At 39.3% G+C, this 24,470-nt stretch overlaps 1 protein-coding gene across 6 annotated transcripts in view; it reads right to left on the bottom strand.

Moving 5' to 3' along the window:
* Nucleotides 1-22,753, bottom strand: part of LOC132109576 (calponin homology domain-containing protein DDB_G0272472-like) — a 28,077-nt gene extending 5,324 nt beyond the window's left edge. For all 6 annotated transcript variants that reach the window (XM_059515767.1, XM_059515785.1, XM_059515813.1 and 3 more), the window contains exons 1-3: nt 22,598-22,753; nt 19,454-19,603; nt 8,299-8,370 (exon numbers count right to left, since the gene is read on the bottom strand). In XM_059515767.1, the coding sequence (XP_059371750.1) occupies nt 8,299-8,370; nt 19,454-19,603; nt 22,598-22,634 (259 nt within the window). In that variant the 5' untranslated portion in view covers nt 22,635-22,753. The remainder of the gene's footprint in view (nt 1-8,298; nt 8,371-19,453; nt 19,604-22,597) is intronic.
* Between the last annotated feature and the right edge of the window lie 1,717 nt (nt 22,754-24,470).

The following is a 24,470-nucleotide window of genomic DNA, read 5'->3' as shown; positions in this document are numbered from 1 at the left end:
AGGCCTTTGTTCACCCCCAGGAGCCATGTGAGACACTTTTTTAATGGAGGGGTGCTCTTTATTTAATTTCCTTTGTACTGAAGCAATGCAGCACCCGCTGACACAAGCCTAGAGCTTGAAAGATCAAAGACAATTTTTTGTATTAACTCTGACTCGATTCGTCTGAAAGAAGAAAGTCATTTATTTATTAAGATGCCACTGGGGTGAGTAAAACACAGCCTAATTTTAATTTTTGGGTGAACTAACCCTTCAACTTAAGTTTGTTTTTCCCCCTTAGTATCCAAATAGCATTGTCTGGAGGAGAAAAAATAAGAATGATAAACAGACCCCCTAAAAAAAAGCACATGCACAGACAGGTAACACTGACTATCATCAGACGATGTCATCCACAGCAATTAAACACTGTAAAAATAAAAATAAAAAGACTTTCAGAACTTTTGGAAAATTATTCTTGTCAGAAGACGTACTACCATGGTTATGTTACTGGGTTTTAGAAGGGGCAAAATATTGGTCTGCATTAACTAGTGTGCATCACTGGAATTGGGTAAAGAACTGGTCAATGCATTATTAAAACCTAGAAGGTGAGTCATTACATTTACGCATTTAGCAGATTTAGTGATTTACAGTGCATTCAGTGCTCTACCACTGAACCACAGGAACACGGTTAAATTATTTCATTTTCAAGGTTCAAGTTTGTTATTTTTATTCATGTCAGCTTTAGCTTTTGACCTTTAAATCAAAACTTGTGATTTTATGACATCAATCACTGCTTTATTTATTCAGAAACATATGTATCTTAATGATATTTGTGCATTTTACTTTCATTTTTATTACTTGTAGGCCAAAATTGCCCCCTAAGTACATAAAACGCCTTAAAGGTTAGGCATTATGACATGGGGGAGGTTGCCATTGCTGCATGCGTTAGTAACTGTTGACTCTATCGCAAGTGCATTCTCTAATTAAATGCAGCGATCCAAAACATCATTCAGGCAAAAGTTCTCTTCAAGAAAGACCACACTGTTTATGTGATTTTATTGCTAGCACACCCTGAGTACATTGTGACCTATTCGTCTTATCAGCAAGGCACATCTGCATAATTTTTTTTTCTCAAAGGTCCGTTGTCATTATACAGTACAAGAGCAAACTCTAGAGACGGAATCATTATCTGTGTTTCCACTGTTAAACCAAAAGTGAGCTTGCAAGTGTATGCCAAGTCCAGTTGCGTTTTCACCGTCACTTCCGATGCTTGATCGTGCCTCATCATGGCATCAATGGGGCCAATGGCCAGGGATTTTCAGTCGACCAAATACCTTGGTCCAAAACGGAGCATTTATCCGAGTTAGAGACAGACTGTTTATTTCCCATTTTTTCATAATCAAAGAATCAACTAGCATCGACATTTTAAGACATTTAAAACATTTTAATGGCAAAACTATCTTTCAGACAACAGCGACTGCCTGAATTAACTTATGATTGCAACTCGATGGGAATTCTGATCACAAAATTAGGCAGAGATGTATTATACACTATACTTAAGGCTACATGGTAACATACAGTAAAAACTCGTTATGCTTATGAAATTACCAGAGATCGCTTGAAGAACTTAGACAAATTATATACATTACATTTAGCAGACGCTTTTATCCAAAGCGACTTACAGATGAGGACAGTGGAAGCAATCAAAAACAACAAAAAGAGCAATTATATATAAGTGCTATAGCAAGTCTCAGTTAGGTTAACAATAAATGTATATATATCAGATTATAATTGTGTATTTACATATATTTGGTTTAATATTTCTGCCTCTTCCATGCGTTTTTGTTTAAACCCGATTTGTACATCCAAATATGTCATAAATTTCATATACTCCGTGTAACTCAGATTTTCTGTGAGTGAACTTCTTCTGTTGCTTTGGCTGAAAGGATAACAGTACAGTGAGAAAGGATGGCGGTCAAACCTCCTCAGATTACATGCATCATGGAAAATTTATATAAATGTTCATTCTTTCTAAAGAAATGTGACAGAAACATACAAGGTTTTATCAATATTTTTCTCCGTAATGTTGTTGTTTTGTGCATTCCTGTCATCACTTTCTAATTATTTATCTTTTAATATGAAATAATGATAAATAATTTAATTACTATTTGTTATGGTAAATCATAAAATATTGATACTGAAGTAGGGTTGAGCCGATAGACGATGCAATCGTCCATCGCTGATTGCTGACAGGCATCACAATGATAAGCTGACATTGTGATTAACACCTCCCACCTCCCGCAATCTGCCACACAGTTCTGTGTTCGGGAAGTAAATTAAGTGTACTATTAATTATTAATGACATAATTTTCATTTTTGGGTGAACTATCCCTTTAAGACGAACGACTACTAGACAATAGGGATGTAATGATTAACCGCCAGCTGGTTGAAAATCGATTCCAAGTATGTGACGATTCAAATTGAGATGCTACACAAATCGTGATTTATTTATGGGTAGGAATTTATATGAATGTAATCAGATGGGAACTTTCTTTAGAAAAGTTTTGATTTTTTATTTATTTTATTTTTATCTTGCCTCTGTATAATGCATATTAAAGTTCATAAGTGCAGTGCTGCTCTGTTTACAGTGGAGACCAAGGAAATGCTTTAAGCGTCACCTGCTGGCATAGAGGGAATCTGTGTCTCATTCAGGTCGTCCACTGTTTTTGTTGCATGCAGTTATTTTTTATGTAAAGTTTCAACAAAACTGAAGTCAGACCATTCTGTGTTTTTCTTCAAATTTCGAAATTACACAATCTTATTTAGATTAAAAACTGCTGCATGTTGCATGCATGTAGCATCTTTCTTTTGATCTTGATTAAAATGCAGTGGTTAAAGAAATGTATATTATTTGTTTTATTTATTTTATTTGGGGCTTGTTTTAAAATTTCAATTTAGTTTTGTTATTTACATTTACACTATATTTAAATTTTGTAATTTAGCAGATACTTTTATCCAAAGCAACTTACAAATAAAGGACAATAAAAGCAATCAAATCAACAAAAGAGCAATAGTATGCAATTATATCAGTATTATAGTGTAATTTCAATTTCACAAAGAAACGTACAGCATTTTGTCCAAGCAATAATAAAAGGACGTTTAATTAATAATTTGTCTTAAATCTAATTTTATAAAAAATAAATCAATAATCAATAAAAAAAAAAGTATGAATTAAATCTTGAGATCAAATCGAGAATCAAGTAAAATTGTGAGTTGAATCGTTACATCCCTACTAGTCGAACAAGAAAAATCTTTAGTCGGGGGCAGCCCTAAATTTACCAACCACTGAAAACATACTTTTTGTATTTTACATTGCATTTCTATAAACAGATTCTCAAAAATATTACACATTGCACCATTAATTAGTTGACCAAATGCTGCACTAGTGAAGAACAACAGAATTATTACAGTGAAAGTTAAAAGGATGCTAGCAGTAGCCTACCTCAAACGGTTGAAACAATGTGGGGAAAAAAACAATGTTTAAATGTCACAATTGTTACCATCTATTTACAATAGTTTATATCCAGATTGGTTGTTTTTATGCATTTGATTTTATGCATAAAGCTGGTGACATTAGAAAGCAAACTGATACGTTCATGCAGCAACATAAACACGTCATTTTCTCCTGATGACCCCGAAAATAACTTACACTTTCAGTTTTAATCGTACAGATAAGATCAATACATCAATCGAATCTGTAAAGGGTTTTTTTTTTTTGGATACAGACATAATAACAACAAAACTTTGTGAACTTATAAAATAAAGATAACAAACAAGGTGTGCTGTCTGCAGCCTTTGTCTGTGGTGATCTTCATTTACAAACACGTCATTAAAATGAACTGTAACTCCGTGAATACTCAACGAAGAGACATGAGAGATATATCTATAGAAAGCTTGACATGTCTACTTTTAAACGAAACAAGCCGCCGAAAACAAATATTCTGTGATAAAGTAATCCATATGAAAACAACGCGATGTCCGTTTTTCACGTCTCCCTTCGTTATATCTAATGTGACCACGCCCCCGCGCTGAACGCGCTATTCAGATTCAAACTGAAGCGCGCGGCTTGAATACGCCCATAACAGAAGAAAAAGCAGCCAGACTGTTCTTCAAGTTTTTATTTTACTGTTTGCTTCGCGATGAGAGAAATAAGACATTATTCACCCCCAAAAGATGTGATGTGGTTGAGGATTTGAGAAATGGATTTCTTTAGAAAAAAAGAATGAAGCACGTTATTCAGCAGAGATCATAAAAATGAGTAAGTCTCTTTTTATTTATTTATATACTTGTGCTAGTTTTCACATAATGTGTAAACATTTTACTAGTTAGACTTTTTCCAAACTATAATTCCTGACTAAATGTATAATCAAGTGAAATATTATGAAGTTTCAATAACAATACTATACAATTCAAAAGCTTGATGTAAATAATATAAATTTAACAAATAAAGATTACTAACAAATGTAAAAACAATGCTGTTCTTTAAATTTATTCCCCCTAAAAAACCTGAAAAATATTCTCAGCTATTTTCAACATTAATAATAATAATAATAATAATAATGATGATGATAATAATAACAATAAATGTTTTTTTTTTTTTTTTGTAGAAAATACGATTGTTAAAAGGATTTCTGAAGGATTGTGTGACTGGAGTAATGATGCAAAAAAAATTGTTTGAAAGTCAGCTCTGATTGTTCCTAATAAACTGTTTAACTGCTCCTCCAAGTGGATATTAAATTATGTTGTGGGATAATTAAATATATTCTAAATAAACTACAAACATAAAATTATATAGATTTATTTTTTCCTCACATTCTTTCTTGTAACTCCTCCCTCTCAGTGACACAAGCTGACTTAAAGGCTCATTATGCAGCTCATTATGCAGGCCTTTGTCTTCTCAGGTGTAAATCACAATGATATTCATTAAAGGTTGACGCCTACTCACATATGAATTTTACCAACAAAAAGTGTCTTAAAAAATGTAAATCAATATATTGTTTTCTGTAAGTGAGTAAACAAGATGATTTTCACATAATTTAGAAAGAAAAATTCTAGGCTACAAGCTCCAGTTCTCAAAAATCCCGGGAACCATTGTTCTGTATGTGTTTTATTGCCTTATTCAAGTGTTTTAACATTTTTAGTTTTTCACTAACCACGCATAACATTTTTTTTTTTCTCAAAAACACAATCATGTACATACATGCTGCTCACATATTATTATAGCCCAGTTTGTGCTGATTACAGTGAGATTAGACTTTACCCATTTAGATATTTATAAGAAACTGAAAAAAGCACATATGTCAGGGCATGATAAAACTTCTCCAGGCCCCAAAAATACCCTTAGACTCCAGAGGGTTAAGTAATGCATCTGATTTTAGTTATTTTTTATCCTCACTGCATACGTTTTGTTATTTTGATTATATAATCATTAAGTTTACTTAAATAGAATTAAAATAATTTAAGAATATATGTGCACAATATACCTACGTACGTTATTTCAATGCTGTGGTCTTTGTGATATTTAAAGATGGCCATCTTTAAGCATGACAGTAAGAGTCCGTTTGTAACACTAAGGATAATAAATGCTGTAGAAATATTGTTTATTGTTAGATTGCTAAATTTTTCTCAACATTAAACTTTTTGTAATACATTTTTCAATTTTATAGTTCTTTAAACTTTCAAAAGTTGTTAAATATTAAAGTTGTTATTTGTTATCATTAATGCAAATGATCACTGTATAATTAAAATATTAATATTTAACTTTACACTAAATTTTGTCCAATAGGGTTTTTTTTTGTTTGTTTTTTTTTTTGTAATAAACCTCAGTACTATTTTACTTGAAGTGTTGTATTTGTTTTCATTCAGTATTCATTTTAAAAACTATTGGTTGATTAATCTGTTAATTTTAGTTATTGTTATAATCAACTATCGCTCAATAGTGTCAATTCAGTTCAACAACTTTCACATGTATGAAAATATTTAGAAATTTGTGTCAGTTCATCATAAACAGAACGCAGCAGCAGTTTACTGTTGGAAATTTGCTGCAGCGCATCCAGTGTAGACAGCTTAATAGTTTTTATTGCATTTTGGCGCTGCTTGCGTCCAGTGTAGACAGTGTTAAAGAGAAGAATATGTTCAGCCCCCTTCCTCCGAATATTCAGTGTTTACTACCGAAGCTTTGAAGCTCAGAAAATGGTATTCCGACCAGCCCTAATGCGTACACGTACAAGATGAGTACAAGTACTTTGTGCAAATTAAAATGTTTTCATTTCTGTTGTGACAGCCAATATTGTTGAAGCACATTGCATTACACACAGATGTATTTCTCTATAAAAATGTTGGAACAAAGAGTGAACCATGCCGGGATCTACAAAGTGATGCATCAGCCAACAATTTCATGGAGGACAAATAGTGCCACTTAAAAAAAAGAATGACCGAAAGTGTTGATTATAAAAAACAGAAATGATCATTATATTAATTAAAAAGCAACAGAAAAAAAAAAAAATTTCACATTGACAGAATTTTTAAAACCAAATTCACGTATGTTTAAAAATGCAGCTAAATAAAACAATAATAATAAATTGATTAATAATTTTAATTGCTTTTCTTAATCTATTCACCAAATACTTTTTAATCATTCTGAAAAAAAACTAATTGTATTTATTCATAAAATACATTTACATCATATTTTAAACATGAATTCAATCATTTTAAAATTGAAGTAAATTAATTTTGTTTTGCGGTTACAAATAACCATTAAATTGTCAATTTGAAAAGTTTTTTTAACCAAAACTTCAGTCAATCTTGGTTGCCAAGAGCCAAGTCAGAACAAAATGCATCCTCAAAGACCTCAAACAACAAACCAATGGATACGTTTCAACATGCCAGTGTAACAAAAACTACATCTTTTTGCAGCTTTTCCAGTGCAAGCAAACACAATCGACAAATATAAAACTTAGGTACAAGTGGCTGTGATAGCCACAAAATGTCTTTACATGTATGCTTGGAATGGCCTGCTTGGATACGGTCTCCCTCCATTGTGATATTTTTTCTTAAGGTTTTTTCCTTAGTAGCATTCTCTGAAGGAGATAAAGTTATAAGAATGATACCTATAAATAGAAATGCATGTATGTACACACATAGAAAGATAAATAAATGCTAACTACCACAAGAAAACACTACAGCAGTTATTAACCACTGCATATAAGACAAGCACTTTACACTTACCTGACTTAAAAAAAAACAACAACTTGATTTTATTCAAAGATTGTAAGAACCCATTCAGGAAGCAAATTAGTGTGAAGCTTGCAAACCAGGATAATTTGTGGAGTCACTCAACTATGCAATGTGTGTTTGCTGTAGAAAGCATATAATTATGTGCAGGTTTAGTGGAAAAAACTATTTCCAGGTCAATAAACAGGTGACTCTCTCAACTTCCATAATAATAATAATAAAAAATAAATAAATTTGATTAAAGTAATTTTCAATAAATGGCCCTGCGTTTGTGGAGATAATGTGAAACAGGTCTGAGTTAGACAATGTTTCATCCGTTATTTAATGAGACAAAGCTTACTGCTCACTACCAAGGTAACAAATCTGGCACATCAATTGCTAGTGATTATTCTGAACGTGTCAGAACTATAAATAAAGTTTATAACCGAGAAAGAATTAATAAAAGAGAAACAAACGATGAGCTATGAGACACCAGTCTTACTAACACTAAAATAAATAGTTTTAATGCTAAGTATTTGCTCACATTATCAAATGACAGGAAACCTCAAATGCAGACACACTTCTGCATTTGAGACATAGCGGAGGAGTCTACTACCGTCACATTAAAATATAGTGGCACAGGAAAAGCTTGTTAAGACCAATTAGTTATCTTAAGTCTGAAAAAAGTGTGTGTGCATGTGTACAGGTTTTTCTATACTGGTGGGAACTTAAACTTGAATACACACCAACTCATGGGGACTTGCACGGTTGGGTCCTAAATTGAGGTCCCCATGGGTACAGAAGCTTATAAATCATACAGAAATTAGATTGTAAAAATGCACACAGTTTTCTGTGAGGGGTAGGTGTAGGTGTAGGGCGATGCAAAATACAGTTTGTACATATAAAAAACATAACACCTATGGGGAGTCCCTACAGGGATAGTGAACCAGACTTTGTGTGTGTGTGTGTGTGTGTGTGTGTGTGTCACCTCAGTCAGTGATGCAGGAAAAAAGTAACATACACAAATAAATACACATAAATTCCACTCACCCAACAAAACTTTGGCATCTTCTACATTAGAGTCTCCATCGCCATCAGCATCATATACTCCTTCAAGAGCACCTTTCGTTGAGCAAGGATAAAAGACTTGTGAAACAAACAAGTAAAGATGCAGAGCAAACAGGGTCCAACACATTAACACTGTAAACCAAATGCATTTCCAAACATAATTTCTTGCCTAAAACCCTGTTTGTGCTTTTGTCGGTCTTGTACACCTACAATGAATAATGAGGTTGTTAAGGCCCATTCACACTGAGCATGAATTCACAGTGTACATCTCTGGTTTGAACAATAAGAAGCTTTACTTGATGGGTGTGAACTCTCTGTTATCAGTCTCCTTCAAAAAAAATCAAAGACTGAAAAAAAACTGTTAAATTTGTCTGTCATGTTATTATGAGAAATAGCTAGAATAACTAGTTTAATTTATGGTTTATGACTTTCTCTATCCAACCTTGTGTTTGTACGATTACCGGTCCTACCATTTAATTCGAAGTTTTAATCAGCCAAGCTGTGATAATCAATATTTACACTCTCTGTGATCGACAGAAGTGCCTGATTCTGACAAGAAGTGGAAAAGTTTGTAGTAAATACTACATTAAAAAAAAAGAAAAAGAGGTCTTATATATATATAAAACCCTATTCTTACGTAGTAAAACCTTCTGTGGATTTCACCCAACCCTAAGGCCATGTGTCCACCAAAGCATCTTTAGCCATCTGAAAAATGCTTCTGCACCACAGTTTTCAACTACTATGATACGGAATATCTGCTAAAGTAATAATATGGCAGACACATGTTTCTCCAAGCATTCTTTTTTCATAACAATATTGTGGTAGTCCAGGAATTCCATCTGGTGAAGACATGAATACTCAGAGACAAGCAATAAATAAATTCTACACTGGTGTTCTGTCGTACAAGCATGGTTTGGTCTGTGTTGTATTAGTTTCGACCCACCTTCACTGTGATTAGTTAGCTGACTGAAAATTGACAGTGATTAGTGCTGAATTAACCCAGTTGAATAGAAGTTGTACATTCTTCGACTCCCAGCGGTGAGAAAAAATAAATGCAGAGCACACAACATTTAGTGTGAAACAAATGCTCAGTGACTAAAAAATGCGGTGCTCTTAATGAAAACTGAAAAACAATCCACAAGCAGTATTTTTTTTGTAGAGACATTTTTTTGTAGAGGCGAAGGGGATTTACTATTTTCTAAAACATATGGAAGAATATCTTTGTTTTATTTTTCCTTTAAAAAAATAAGATTTAATAATTTTAGCAGTAGTAGTAATAGTATTACATACATTTCTACCAAAAAAAGTAATATATTTTTGGCACAATATTAAACCAAATGTTTATTTTGATGGGTTGCTGTATACCTTTAAATTTCAGTGTGTATATGATATGATGGTAGTTTTACTTAAAGGCTTAATATCTAATTGGTCGACTCTAGAGGGCGCAAATTCAAAATAAACAAAGACTGATGGTCTTCATCCCTCCTGGGGTGGCGCCACTCTTCTCTCTAGAAATATGGCAAATAGTCTTAGAGTTTATACTTGACTAACTGGGGCCCAGGTCAGGAAGCAGACAGACTGGCTAAACTGACCGTCTGCTAGCTGCCTCCCGTCACAGAGGTCAGTTAATTCTCAGCACATAGAGACTCTTTCACCTAGATATCACACTATAGAGACTGTGTCTGTTCCCCGAACTAGAAAATTAAAAAAATGTCCAAACCAAGTTAAGATTAACAATTTAATTGAGGTTCAACAAATAAAAAACAAATGCAATATGGATAAACAAATGATAAAGCTTGGCTTATTGAATATCAGATCCCTTTCTACGAAAACACTTTTCGTAAATAATATGATCACTGATCATAATATAGATGTACTCTGTTTGAAAGAAACCTGGCTAAAACCTGATGATTACATTATTTTAAATGAGTCCACCCCCCAAGATTACTGTTATAAACATGAGCCGCGTCTAAAAGTCGGGTTAGACAACACGTTTCAGGACCTACTCATTGTCGAAATCATACTCTAGATTTAATACTGTCATATGGAATTGATGTTGATAGTGTTGAAATTATTCAGACAAGTTATGATATCTCAGATCATTATTTAGTTCTGTGCAAACTTCATATAGCCAAAATTGTAAATTCTACTTCTTGTTACAAGTATGGAAGAACCATCACTTCTAACACAAAAGACTGCTTTTTAAGTTATCTTCCTGATGTATCCAAATTCCTTAGCATATCCAAAACCTCAGAACAACTTGATGATGTAACAGAAACTATGGACTCTCTCTTTTCTAGTGCTTTAAATACAGTTGCTCCTTTACGCTTAAGGAAGGTTAAGGAAAACAGTTTGACACCATGGTATAATGAGCATACTCGCACCCTAAAGAGACCAGCCCGAAAAATGGAGCGCAGCTGGAGGAAAACAAAACTAGAGGTATTTCGTATTGCTTGGCGGGAAAGTAACCTATCCTACAGAAAAGCATTAAAACTGCTAGATCCGATTACTTTTCTTCTCTTTTAGAAGAAAACAAATATAACCCCAGGTATTTATTCAATAGAGTGGCTAAATTAACGAAAAATAAAGCCTCAACAAGTGTTGACATTTCCCAACACCACAGCAGTAATGACTTTATGAACTACTTTACTTCTAAAATCGATACTATTAGAGATAAAATTGCAACCATTCAGCCGTCAGCTACAGTATCACATCAGACAGTGCACTATAGAGCTCCTGAGGAACAGTTCCACTCATTCTCTACTATAGGAGAGGAAGAATTGTATAAACTTGTTAAATCATCTAAACCAACAACATGTATGTTAGACCCTATACCATCTAAGCTCCTAAAAGAGGTGCTTCCAGAAGTCATAGATCCTCTTCCTCTTATTAATTCAAACTGGCTGTTATTAAGCCTCTCATCAAAAAACCACAACTTGACCCCAAAGAACTAGTTAATTATAGACCAATCTCGAATCTTCCTTTTCTGTCCAATATACTAGAAAAGGTGGTATTCTCACAATTATATTCCTTCTTAGAGAAAAATGGTGTATGTGAGGATTTCCAGTCAGGATTTAGACCGTATCATAGTACTGAGACTGCTCTCCTTAAAGTTACAAATGATCTGCTCTTATCATCTGATCGTGGGTGTATCTCTCTATTAGTTTTATTGGATCTTAGTGCTGCGTTTGACACAATTGACCACAACATTCTTTTGCATAGACTTGAACACTTTGTTGGCATCAATGGAAGTGCATTAGCATGGTTTAAATCGTACTTATATGACCGCCATCAGTACGTAGCAGTGAATGAAGATGTATCATATCGATCACAAGTGCAGTATGGAGTACCTCAAGGCTCAGTACAAGGCCCTTGGGAGATATCATCAGGAAACATGGTGTTAGCTTTCACTGTTATGATGATACTCAGCTCTATATTTCTTCGCGGCCCGGTGAAACACACCAATTTGAAAAACTAATGGATTGCATAGTCGATATAAAAAACTGGATGACGAGTAATTTCTTACTTCTAAATTCTGAAAAAACAGAGGTGTTAATTATAGGACCTAAAAACTCTGCTTGTAATAACGTAGAACACTGTCTAATACTTGATGGTTGCTCTGTCAATTCTTCGTCATCAGTTAGGAACCTAGGTGTGCTATTTGATCGCAATCTTTCCTTAGAAAGCCACGTTTCTAGCATTTGTAAAACTGCATTTTTCCATCTCAAAAATATATCTAAATTACGGCCTATGCTCTCAATGTCAAATGCAGAAATGTTAATCCATGCATTTATGACCTCAAGGTTAGATTATTGTAATGCTTTATTGGGTGGTTGTTCTGCACGCTTAGTAAACAGGAAGTATGACCATATTAGCCCGGTCCTGTCAACACTGCACTGGCTCCCTATCAAACATCGTATAGATTTTAAAATATTGCTTATTACTTATAAAGCTCTGAATGGTTTTGCACCTCAGTATTTGAATGAGCTCCTTTTACATTATAATCCTCTACGTCCGCTACGTTCTCAAAACTCAGGCAATTTGATAATACCTAGAATATCAAAATCAACTGCGGGCAGCAGATCCTTTTCCTATTTGGCGCCTAAACTCTGGAATAACCTACCTAACATTGTTCGGGAGGCAGACACACTCTTGCAGATTAAATCTAGATTAAAGACCCATCTCTTTAACCTGGCTTACACATAACATACTAATATGCTTTTAATATCCAAATCCGTTAAAGGATTTTTAGGCTGCATTAATTAGGTTAACCGGAACTGGAAACACTTCCCATAACACCCAATGTACTTGCTACATCATTAGAAGAATGGCATCTATGCTAATATTTGTCTGTTTCTCTCTTATTCCGAGGTCACCGTAGGCACCAGATCCAGTCTGTATCCAGATCAGAGGGTCACTACAGTCACCCGGATCCAGTACGTATCCAGACCAGATGGTGGATCAGCACCTAGAAAGGACCTCTACTGCCCTGAAAGACAGCCGAGACCAGGACAACTAGAGCCCCAGAAACAGATCCCCTGTAAAGACCTTGTCTCAGAGGACCACCAGGACAAGACCGCAGGAAACAGATGATTCTTCTGCACAATCTGACTTTGCTGCAGCCTGGAATTGAACTACTGGTTTCGTCTGGTCAGAGGAGAACTGGCCCCCCAACTGAGCCTGGTTTCTCCCAAGGATTTTTTCTCCATTCTGTCACCGATGGAGTTTCGGTTCCTTGCCGCTGTCGCCTCTGGCTTGCTTAGTTGGGGTCACTTCATCTACAGCGATATCGTTGACTTGATTGCAAATAAATGCACAGACAACTATTTAACTGAACAGAGATGACATCAGTGAATTCAATGATGAACTGCCTTTAACTATCATTTTGCATTATTGACACACTGTTTTCCTAATGAATGTTGTTCAGTTGCTTTGACACAATGTATTTTGTTTAAAGCACTATATAAATAAAGGTCAATGACTTGACTTGACTATGTAGCGTAGTTTGATGATGCCGTGACTGAATGTGAAATCATGGAAGTTGAGGTCTGAGGGTGAGGCTGAAAGCCACCGAAGCGAAACGAGGTCGCTGAATGAGCAGCGGCGCTTTTATTATGCCACAGTAGACTGCTTTCGCTCCTTCTGTTCATGTGTTTGTGGGGATAAAAGAAGTGCTGTTTTATCACACTAGATACGCTTGAAAGTTCTGTTATAATGCTACTTTTTGCGGTTGTCACTGGTCTATTAAAACGCTTAACATATTAGAAGCTTTGGTGTTTCCATATGTTTTCTACAAAACAAAACCTTGGAAATTGAGGGGTTATGATGCCATTGGCAGGTGACAAAGACACTGTGGACTAGTCACTAGTTAAAATAGCTTATTTCTCTGGATTTAAACAATCTTCAAAACATTGGGATAATGCAAGTACACAAGCTCAGCAAAATATAACTGTTCTAGTGGTTTTTAGATATTTTAATAAAAAAAGTTTAATTAAATATTGTGACTTTAAATGAATCTGTAAAATGCTTATGAAGTACTCTCAGACCTGTTCTGGAGATGTTGTCTATGTATTTATGTCCTCATTTAGTGAGACAGGAAATGCTGCAATCACTCGCTTCAGTATTTGACAAATTCTGTGACATTCCGCATTATACAGTAAATTCCACTTTTGGATTCCACAATTCTGTCCGAGTTTTCCGCATCTCTATCCTTATTTCTTACATAATTTTCCGCATTTCTATCCTTATTCCTAGCCATTTGTAAATTTAAGGTGTCTGGCTTCTGGTGTCATCCACTTCCATCTATTTTTAGCTGTACAAAACAGCTTGTTCCCTATCTGACGGTCACTACGAGTTATGTCGAACAACATATGGGGGTCTCACTTGGGAGGCCAATCATCTCTGAGTTTAAGAGAAAACACCAATGAAAATTGGCTAGTGGATTTAACATACCTGAGCCACTCCCCGTGCCAACGGGTATAAATAGGGCAACAGGTGCATCCACTCATTAGATTTTTGCTTCGGAGCCGAGTGGTTGTATGAAAGCTGTTATACTCCACAAAGCCATTCATCTGCTGTGTCGGGAAGCGTTCCGGTTTCTCTGCCACGAGCAGAGGATCGCCGGCTAGTGCTCTGGGAGATTTGAAGATGACAGTGAGAGCTTCTCTGCTCTAAGCTGTCGGCTGCTCTCGCTGCCAAGGCTTACAGTGCGGCGGGCCAAGCTGCCTCTGCTCTGCATGCCATGGCTATCCTGCAAACTCACCAAGCCAAGGCTTTAACAAATGCACAAGGGTAGAACCAACCCGAGGGTGATGCAGGAGCTGCGCACGGCGACTGACCTCACCCTTCCGGGTGACGGAAGTCACGACGCAGTCCCTCGGGAAGGCGATGTCCACTCTGGTGGTCCAGTAGTGTCGTTTCTGGTTCAGCCTGGTCTGTATGAGAGACGTTGACAAAGTGCACTTTCTCGACACTCCCATCTCCCAGGCTGTCCTGTGTGGCGACGCTGTCAGGGGCTGTGCCCAGCAGTTCCTGACAGAACAACAGCAGACTGAGGCCATACAGCACATCTCGCCACGACGTGATCCTCCGGTTGCCACCATTCCGTCGCGGTCAGTGCCTCAGCCTGCTTGTCGCCGTGGGCGCCCCCCTGCGTCCTCCACACCAGCTCCGCCCAGTGCTGAGAGTTCTTCGAGGCCGACGTGTTGAGCCCTGCGCAGTAGAGCGGCGCCCCCCGTGTTACTTTCGGCTGCGAAGTCCTCTAGGAAGACGACTAAGCGGCCCTGACACAGGCAACTCGAAGATGTGGGAGACTGCTCTTCAGGAGCTGGCGGAGACAGAGCCACTCCTTCCCCCGGAAGAGGGCCGGGTGGAGAAGATGAGGATGGGGTTTTACAGCCCTTACTTCATCGTACCCAAGAAAAGCGGTGGCCTTCGACCTATCCTGGATCTGCGAGTCTTGAATCGGGCCCTGCACAAGCACCCCGTTCAAGATGCTGACTCAGAAACGCATTCTCAAATGCGTTCAGCCCCAGGACTGGTTTGCAGCGATCGACCTGAAAGACGCGTACTTTCATGTCTCGATCCTCCCTCGCCACAGACCGTTTCTGCGGTTTGCATTCGAGGGCCAGGCATGGCAGTACAAGGTCCACCCCTTCGGGCTCTCCCTGTCCCCCTGTGTCTTCACGAAGCTCGCGGAGGGCGCCCTTGCCCCACTCTGGGAAGTGGGTGTCAGGATCCTCAACAAGTGTCCCGGCATGTTGTTGTCACAACAGACAACACGGGCTGGGGCGCGACATGCAATGGGCAGGCAGCTTCAGGGTCCTGGACAGGACCTCGACTGCTTTGGCACATCAACTGTCTGGAGTTGCTGGCAGTGCATCTAGCCTTACAGTGGTTTCAGCCTCTGTTGCTAGACAGGCACGTGTTGGTCCGCACGGACAACACTGCGGCTGTTTCGTACATCAACCGACAAGGCGGTCTGCGATCACGTCGCATGTCTCAACTCGCCCGTCATCTCCTCCTCTGGAGTCAGATGCGGCTAAAGTCGCTGCTCGCTATCCACATCCCGGGGGAGCTCAATCGTGCAGCCGACACGCTCTCACGACAGCTCACCTTTCTCGGGGAATGGCAACTCCATCCCCAGATGGTCCAGCTGATCTGGAGTCGGTTTGGGGAAGCCCAGGTAGACCTGTTTGATTCCCACGAGTCCTCCCACTGCCAGCTATACTATTCCCTGTCCCAGGCCCCCCTGGGCACGGATGCACTGGCACACAGCTGGCCTCGGGCTCTACGCAAGTATGCGTTTCCCCCAGTGGGCCTGCTCGCACAGATGCTGTGCAAGGTCAGGGAGGGCGAGGAACAGGTCCTGTTGGTTGCGCCTTACTGGCCCACCCGGACCTGGTTTTCGGAACTCATGCTCCTCATGACAGCCCCTCCCTGGCACATCCCCCTGAGGAGGGACCTTCTCTCTCAGGGGCTTGGCACCATTTGGCACCCGCGTCCAGATCTTTGGAACCTCCACGTGTGGCTTCTGGACGGGACGCGGCAGACCTAAGTGATCTGCCCCCAGCGGTGGTAGACACTATCACTCAGGCTAGAGCTCCTTCTACGAGGCAGGCCTATGCTCTGAAGTGGAGTCTGTTCACGAATTGGTGTTCTTCTCACCGAGAAGACCCCCGGAGATGCCCGGTCAGAGTCGTGCTTTCTTTCCTGCAAGAAAGGTTGGAGCGTGGGCTGTCACTCTCCACCCTGAAAGTGTATGTGGCTGCCATTACAGCCCATCACGATGCAGTGGACAGCCGGTCCCTGGGGAGGCATGACCTGATCGTTAGGTTCCTGAGGGGTGCCAGAAGGTTACATCCTCCTAGGACACCCCTGATTCCCTCCTGGGACCTCTCTATTGTCCTGGCGGGACAGAGGGGTCCCTTTGAGCCACTGGATTCAGTCGAGCTTAAGTTGTTGTCTCTCAAGACAGTGCTCCTGATCGCACTCACTTCCATCAAGAGGGTCGGGGACCCATTTTCGGTAAGTGAAGAGTGCCTTGTGTTCGGGCCGGCCTACTCTCATGTTGTCCTGAGACCCCGGCCAGGATACGTGCCCAAGGTTCCCACCACCGAGACCAGGTGGTGAACCTGCAAGCGCTGCCCCTGGAGGAGGCAGATCCAGCTTTGCCGTAGCTGTGTCCCGTAAGAGCGCTTCGCATATACGTGGACCACACCCAGAGCTTCAGTGGCCTCCTCCTTTGCGCTGGCGCACGGCGCCTCTCTGGCAGACATCTGTCGAGCTGCAGGCTGGGCGACACCCAACACCTTTGCGAGGTTTTACAACCTCCGTGTAGAGCCAGTTTCTTCCCGTGTGTTGGGTAACAGGTAATTGGCGGGAAGGGCTGGCTCGGTGTCGAGCTTGCTGCGCCATTCCCCCTAACATGGGATCTGAGCACTTTTCTTCTCCCAGTAGAGTTCCCCGGTTGGCGTACCCTGGTCGAGCATCCTCCAGCACCCTCGGCAGTCAGACTTGGCGGAGCAGTCTGTCGCCAGGCCCAGTACTGGTGTTAGCATGCCCGGAGTTCCGGTCAGCCCCTGTACTGGGCTAGGTGTTCATATGGCTTGGTTCCCTACGGGTAATCCCATATGTGTATTCTTCCACGGTAAGGTTTCCCTCTTGGCAAACCCGTGTCTTCCCTTGACAGACCTGTTCTGTCAGTCTCTTCTGGCAGCCGTTCCATCCCTACTCTAAGGTAGGACCTGTCTCAGAGACCCCTTCCATATGTAGTACTGCCCCCTGGGTCAGTCTGTATCAGTATCTCCACATGCCACCTCCCTACGGGTAGGATGTGGTCTCCGTAGGGACCTTTTCCTAAGACTTGCTTCCCCATTGTCTTGCCAAGCTGTAAGAACAAATAGGGAAGATTTGAAGCAATCTTTCTCCAGGATTGAAATCCCTTCCAAACTAACTTTGTGTGGGCGGAACAGCAGCGTGGCCTTCTCCAGCAGCGATGTACTCTCCCTTTGGCCCCTTCGGTACCAAGGTCAGTGAATTTGCGGCTTTGGGAAGGTTACGACCTTAAGCGTAGCTTTTGTGGCACGCCAGGGCTTGTTGACAATTGCAGCGCCACAGGGTTGTGACGGTGTTCAGGTTGTGGAGTTTTCCATAGGACCCCATATGTCGTTCGACATAACTCGTAGTGACCGACAGATAGGGAACGTCTCGGTTACGTACGTAACCGAGACGTTTTGCTGCTCGATATTGCAAATGGGTGTGTCTTACCATATTATTTTAATGTATTCTTAATTATGAACACACTGGTTTGTAGTGCAAACAGTTTTACCATTTACTGCACTTTTCTCTTTATTTCCCAACTGGGGCAAATAAACCGGAGGTCTCACACATTCACAGAAAACAGCTTATTTCTGCATTAAAAAATAAGGTGGACAGATATGACAATGTGTTATGAACTTCCACACTCAATGCCAAGAAGGGTAGAACAGAATACTTATTAAGTTATGAAGGATATATATACCAAGTACAAGAGCATTTACACATTTATTTTTAATCAAGAGTGTTTTTTGCAACCCTTTAACAAAATAATTTACTATATGTTTACTATACTTAATCTTTCTATGAATTGTATTTGTTATCATTAAGGGAAAATAATAAAATAAAAAAATAAAGACAATTCTTTTTTTCAGAAAATATGTTCTCAAGGGTTATCTCATACATTCATAAATTTTACATCATTATAAAAAATTGTAAACACTCCAGAAATTAAGGCTGTGCCAGAAATCGAATGCGATTTTCATGCGCATCTCGTCAGTAAAGGCGCTCCTGTGATTAGAAGTACATCTCCAGCATGTGCGTTCAGATCAGGGTTGCCAGGTTTTCAAAACAAATTCTGCCCACTTGCTTCTCAAAACTAGACCAATACTAGCCCAATCACGTTTCCATGAGGTTCCCTGATAAAAACTGTGTCCCGGGGTTAAAATAAGTTTTTCGGCAGGGTTGCCTTGGTAAAATTCACATTTCAGGGGCTAAACATCCAGTTATTGGTATCGGGGTCACTTCAACCCATGGACATGAAAAACAACAGTGGACTTGCCAACACTGGTTCAGGTGGAGCGCTATTTACTACACAGACCCGTAGTCCATCGACAAGCTACACAAAATCGCTTTCAAAATCGACAAAGAATCACCTGCGATTTTGAAATTGATTATGTGAGGATTTTCTGTGAACTACCAACCAATGTTGCCAAGTCTGCGGTTGTTTTTCATGTCAGCGGGTCGAAGCGACCCTGATACAAATAGTGTGATGTTTGGCCCCTAAAATGCAAATTTTACCAAGGGAACCCCACCAAAAACTTTTTATTTTATTGCCCTGGAACGAAACGCAATTGGGCTAGATTTGAGAAGTAATTGGGCAGGTTTTGTTTTAAACACCTGGCAACCCTGATCTGAACACACGTGCTGGAGATATACTACTAATCACAGGAGTGCCTTTACTGACAAGATGCGCATGAAAATCGCATTCGATTTTTTGCACAGCCCTACCAGAAATCTCAATTTGTGTTAAAATAGTAATTTCACCAAGAAGTGAACAGTCTACATTTCTAAACAGATTTCTGTTTTTAAAAATACTTACCAACCACACTGTTGTAGTCAACAAGGTCAAACCACACAACACCCACAGACAGCCAAGCCCCCAGCAAAGCCAGCACCAACAGCCAGCTAAAGAAAGAGTTTCCCTCTGTCTTTTTTTCATTCTTAATGGCTGTATTTCCACCTGGAGAGTCTGAGAAGACACGTACACAGAATGAGATACTCAAAGATACTGTATCTCTCAGAAGCTATCATTCTAATTTGAATACAGACTAAATGTACACTGAAAACCTTAATACAGAATTAGAATCAGAATAGGTTTTCAAAAATGCTAGTTAAGCAAATACAAAAATAAATATTATGTTAGTGTTTGTTCACCCGTTATCATTTACTAACCTCATTTCATTCCAAATCCATAAAAACTTCATTCATCTTCAGAACATTAATAATTAAAAAAAAATGTGGTACTATGGTTTGATAAATATACTGAACTATATTATAAATGCAACACTTTTGTTTTTGCCCCCATTTTTCATGGAATGAACTCAAAGATCGAATACTTTTTCTATGTACACAAAAGGCCTATTTCTCTCAAATACTGTTCACAAATCTGTCTAAATCTGGGTTAGTGAACACTTCTCCTTTGCCGAGATAATCCATCCACCTCACAAGTGTGGCATATCAAGATGCTGTTTAGACAGCATGATTATTGCAAAGGTGTGCGTAGGCTGGCCACAATAAAATGCCACTCTGAAATGTGCAGTTTTGTCACACAGCACAGTGTCACAGATGTCACAAGTTTTGAGGGAGTGTTCAATTAGTGACTGCAGTAATGTCCACCAGAGCTGTTGCCAGTGAATTGAATGTTCATTTCTCTACCATAAGCCATCTCCAAAGGCGTTTCAGAGAATTTGGCAGTACATCCAACCAGCCTCACAACTGCAGACTACATGTAACCACACCAACCCAGGACCTCCACATCCAGCATCTTCACCTCCAAGATCGTCTGTGACCAGCCACCCGGATAGCCGCTGCAACAATAGGTTTGCATAACCAAAGAATTTCTGCACAAACTCTCAGAAACCATCTCAGGGAAGCTCATCTGCATACTCATTGTCCTTATTGGGGTCTCGACCTGACTGCAGTTTGTTGTCGTAACCAACTTGAGTGGGCAAATGCTCACATTTGATTGCATCTGGCATTTTGGAGAGGTGTTCTCTTCACGGATGAATCCCGGTTTTAACTGTACAGGGCAGATGGCAGACGTGGGTGAGCGGTTTTCTGATGTCAATGTTGTAGATCGAGTGGCCCATCTCAGAAAATTAGAATATTGTGAAAAGGTTCAATATTGAAGACACATCTGGTGCCACACTCTAATCAGCTAATTAACTCAAAACACCTGCAAAGGCCTTTAAATGGCCTCTCAGTCTAGTTCTGTAGGCTACACAATCATGGGGAAGACTGCTGACTTGACAGTTGTCTAAAAGATGACCATTGACACCATGCACAAGGAAGGCAAGACACAAAAGGTCATTTCAAAAGAAGCATTGAAGGGAAGGAAAAGATAGGGATAACCGGACCCTGGAGAGGATTGTGAAACAACAAAACCCACTAAAAAATTAGGGGGAGATTCACAAAGAGTGTACTGCAGCTGGAGTCAGTGCTTCAAGAACCACTACGCACAGTATGCACGTATGCAAGACATGGGTTTCAGCTGTCACATTCCTTGTGTCAAGCCACTCTTGAACACCAGACAGTGTCAGAAGCATCTCACCTGGGCTAAAGACAAAAAGGACTGGACTGCTGCTGAGTGGTCCAAAGTTATGTTCTCTGATGAAAGTAAATTTTGCATTTCCTTTGGAAATCAGGATCCCAGAGTCTAGAGGAAGAGAGGAGAGGCACACAATCCACGTTGCTTGAGGTCCGGTGTAAAGTTTCCATAGTCAGTGACGGTTTGGGGTGCCATGTCATCTGCTGGTGTTGGTCCACTGGGTTTTCTGAGGTCCAAGTTTAACGCAGCCATATACCAGGAAGTTTTAGAGCACTTCATGCTTCCTGGTGCTGACCCACTTTATGGAGATGCAGATTTCATTTTCCAACAGGACTTGGCACCTGCACACAGCGCCAAAGTTTCCAGTACCTGGTTTAAGGACCATGGTATCCCTGTTCTTAAATGGCCAGCAAACTCGCCCGACCTTAACCCCATAGAAAATCTATGGGGTATTGTGAAGAGGAAGATGAGATATGCCAGATCCAACAATGCAGAAGATATGAAGGCCACTATCAGAGCAACCTGGGCTCTCATAAAACCTTAGCAGTGCCACAGACTGATCGACTCCATGCCGCATTGCTGCAGTAATTCAGGCAAAAGGAGCCCCAACTAAGTATTGAGTGCTGTACATGGTCATACTTTTCATGTTCATATTTTTCAGTTGGCCAAGATTTCTAAAAATCCTTTCTTTGCATTGGTCTTAAGTAATTTTCTAATTTGGGATTTTCCTTAGTTGTCAGTTATAATCATCAACATTTTAAGAAATAAACATTTGAAATATATCAGTCTGTGTATTTAATGAATATAATATACAAGTTTCATTTTATGAATGGAATTAGTGATATAAATCAACTTTTTGATGATATTCTAATTATATGACCAGCACATGTATATATTCGGTTTTCTATATATAGTAACAGTCAAATGTTTGGACACACGAATGGGAAAGTGTCCAAACTTTTGACTGGTACTGTACTATAATATACATGAAGAATATCGGCCGATATATCGGTATCTGTTTTTTTTACTCCCTAATATTGGTACTAAAAAAAACATATCAGTCAGGCCCTAATATATATAAAACCAGTTATCAAACCATCAAACATACATTTGTTAAATGAAATCAATTCAAATGTAAAAATTACAGAAAGTTGTTATAAGAAAAACTACAGTGGCATGTTATGAATGAATGAACTACAAATGGCATGACAGTATAAACAATTTAACAAGCTTACATTTGATGAAAAATTCAATACACAAACACACAGAGATTAACTTTAGACTTCATGCTCAAACCAGTTCAACAAACCCACATGAAACATTACACTATATCTGACAGATGTAGATTTTGCTCTCACCACACAAGTAAAAGCACCAGCAAAAAAAAAAAACATGTCTAAACATGTCAGACAATACCTGTCATTTTTGCTCCAGCTACACTGGTTTCACCCATCCTTTGGGGTTTTTAGATTTTGCAGACTAAACTGCAAAAAAAGCAAAGGTTTTATTGCTCACATAAAGTACATCTCACTGGTTTAGCTGCAACATGATATATGCACTACCTCCTAGGTATTTTTAGAGCTGCTGTACACAACCACTTTTGGACCTCATAAGGAGACAACAGTTTTAGCTAAACACACACATACTTACAGAACTGACTACTGAGAAAAGCTTGTCACAACTGACCAATGAGACCAACTCCCTACAGTTCATTCAAGACATAGATAAGACTGCAACTTTTATAATATACATTTTTTTTTATTTTTCATAATTTTTTAAAGTGTTTTAAGTAGTTTTTTAAGTGTTTAAGTACAGATTAGTTAAATATTTATTTAATTTTTTTGTAATAAAACGTTAAATAAATCATGAAAGTACCAAAATCCACCCAGACTAAATCTTCTATGGCACATTCTGTTCGTGTAAAAATAATATTTGTATTGTATATAAGATATCAACTGAGAATGATGATGATGATGCATCAGCCAGTGTTATTAAGGAAAATAAACAGAAGACAATGTGAACACTTGAACAATGCAAGAATAGAGAACATACTTCATTCAAGAGATAAATGTTTTTAAACAAATTCTAAAAGTGAAAATACAGAACTAACAAAACCAAACAACTATGTAACTGAGATTCATTTTACTTTTAAAAGGATCATGGCATTAATTTTTAAAATAATTTAAATATGTGACTCATTGTTCACTTAGTCTAATTGTTGATCAAGTTTAAAAACATAAAAACATATAAAATCCATATAAAATTGTAATTTACAGACAAATCAGTGTTATCTGGTTTCTCCTAAAGCATTTTTTTCTCCATTATCCAAATATCAAATGGAGTTTTCATACTTTGCCACACTAGCCTTTGGCTTGAACACAAGGGGACTAACAACACTATGCATTATGCATTAGGCCTATGTATTACATAATATGTACCAGTATTATGTTATGACTTGTAAGTACAACAAATTAATAAACAAACCGAATATATAATAATCACAATTTTTAAACTATATTATTAGTCTCAGCCTCAGACATCACGCCCATGGACCGTCTGATACATATTGTCACATTGTCTGGTCTGTTTCCCTGGGTCTCCACTAGTGGTCTCACTTCCCCATAGGCACCTCACCGCAGGCACTACAATTCCCACAAGGCCTTGTCCCTTCATCACAGTAATTGCACTCCTGTTAATTGCACTCAGGTGTCTTCACTTCATTTTGGATTTTGATTTTGGATTACTCAATATAACTCACACTACAGAAAGACTCCATCATGTCTAGATCCAGCGGTGTGGGACTTTGTGTCCGTTCCCCAGCCAGTGTGGAGGAGCAGAGGGCGAAATTCCTAAAATTAACCACCCTCCGTCAAGAGGGGAATGAGGTGGGTGATGTGGCACAAGTGTTCTGGACCCTGGCGGGTGGAATGGGATATAATGATGCGGCCCTGAAAGACCTTTTCAACACCGGTCTGGATAACCCTGTTCCAGAAAAGGAAATGGACCAGCTGGATGCCTTTGATTTTTGGGGGTTCATTTTGTACCTACAACATCGGTCTTCGTGGGATACCCCAGCCACACCTGTCTCTCCCGGTGGGATGGCCGACTCTAGTCCGGGGTCTACAGACAGGAGGACCGCCAGCCCAGCACCACTGCACAATATGGCCACCAGCCCAGCGCCACAGCGCAAGATGGCCGCCAGCTCAGCGCCACTGCGCAAGATGGCCACAAGCCCAGCGCCACAGCACAAGGTGGCCGCCAGCCCAGCGCCACAGCACAAGTTGGCCGC

Source organism: Carassius carassius, chromosome 2, assembly GCF_963082965.1.
Source record: "Carassius carassius chromosome 2, fCarCar2.1, whole genome shotgun sequence".
In the NCBI taxonomy this organism is placed as follows: Eukaryota; Metazoa; Chordata; class Actinopteri; order Cypriniformes; family Cyprinidae; genus Carassius; species Carassius carassius.
The sequence above is the reverse complement of the archived record's forward strand: the minus strand, read 5'-3'. Positions and strand labels throughout refer to the sequence as shown.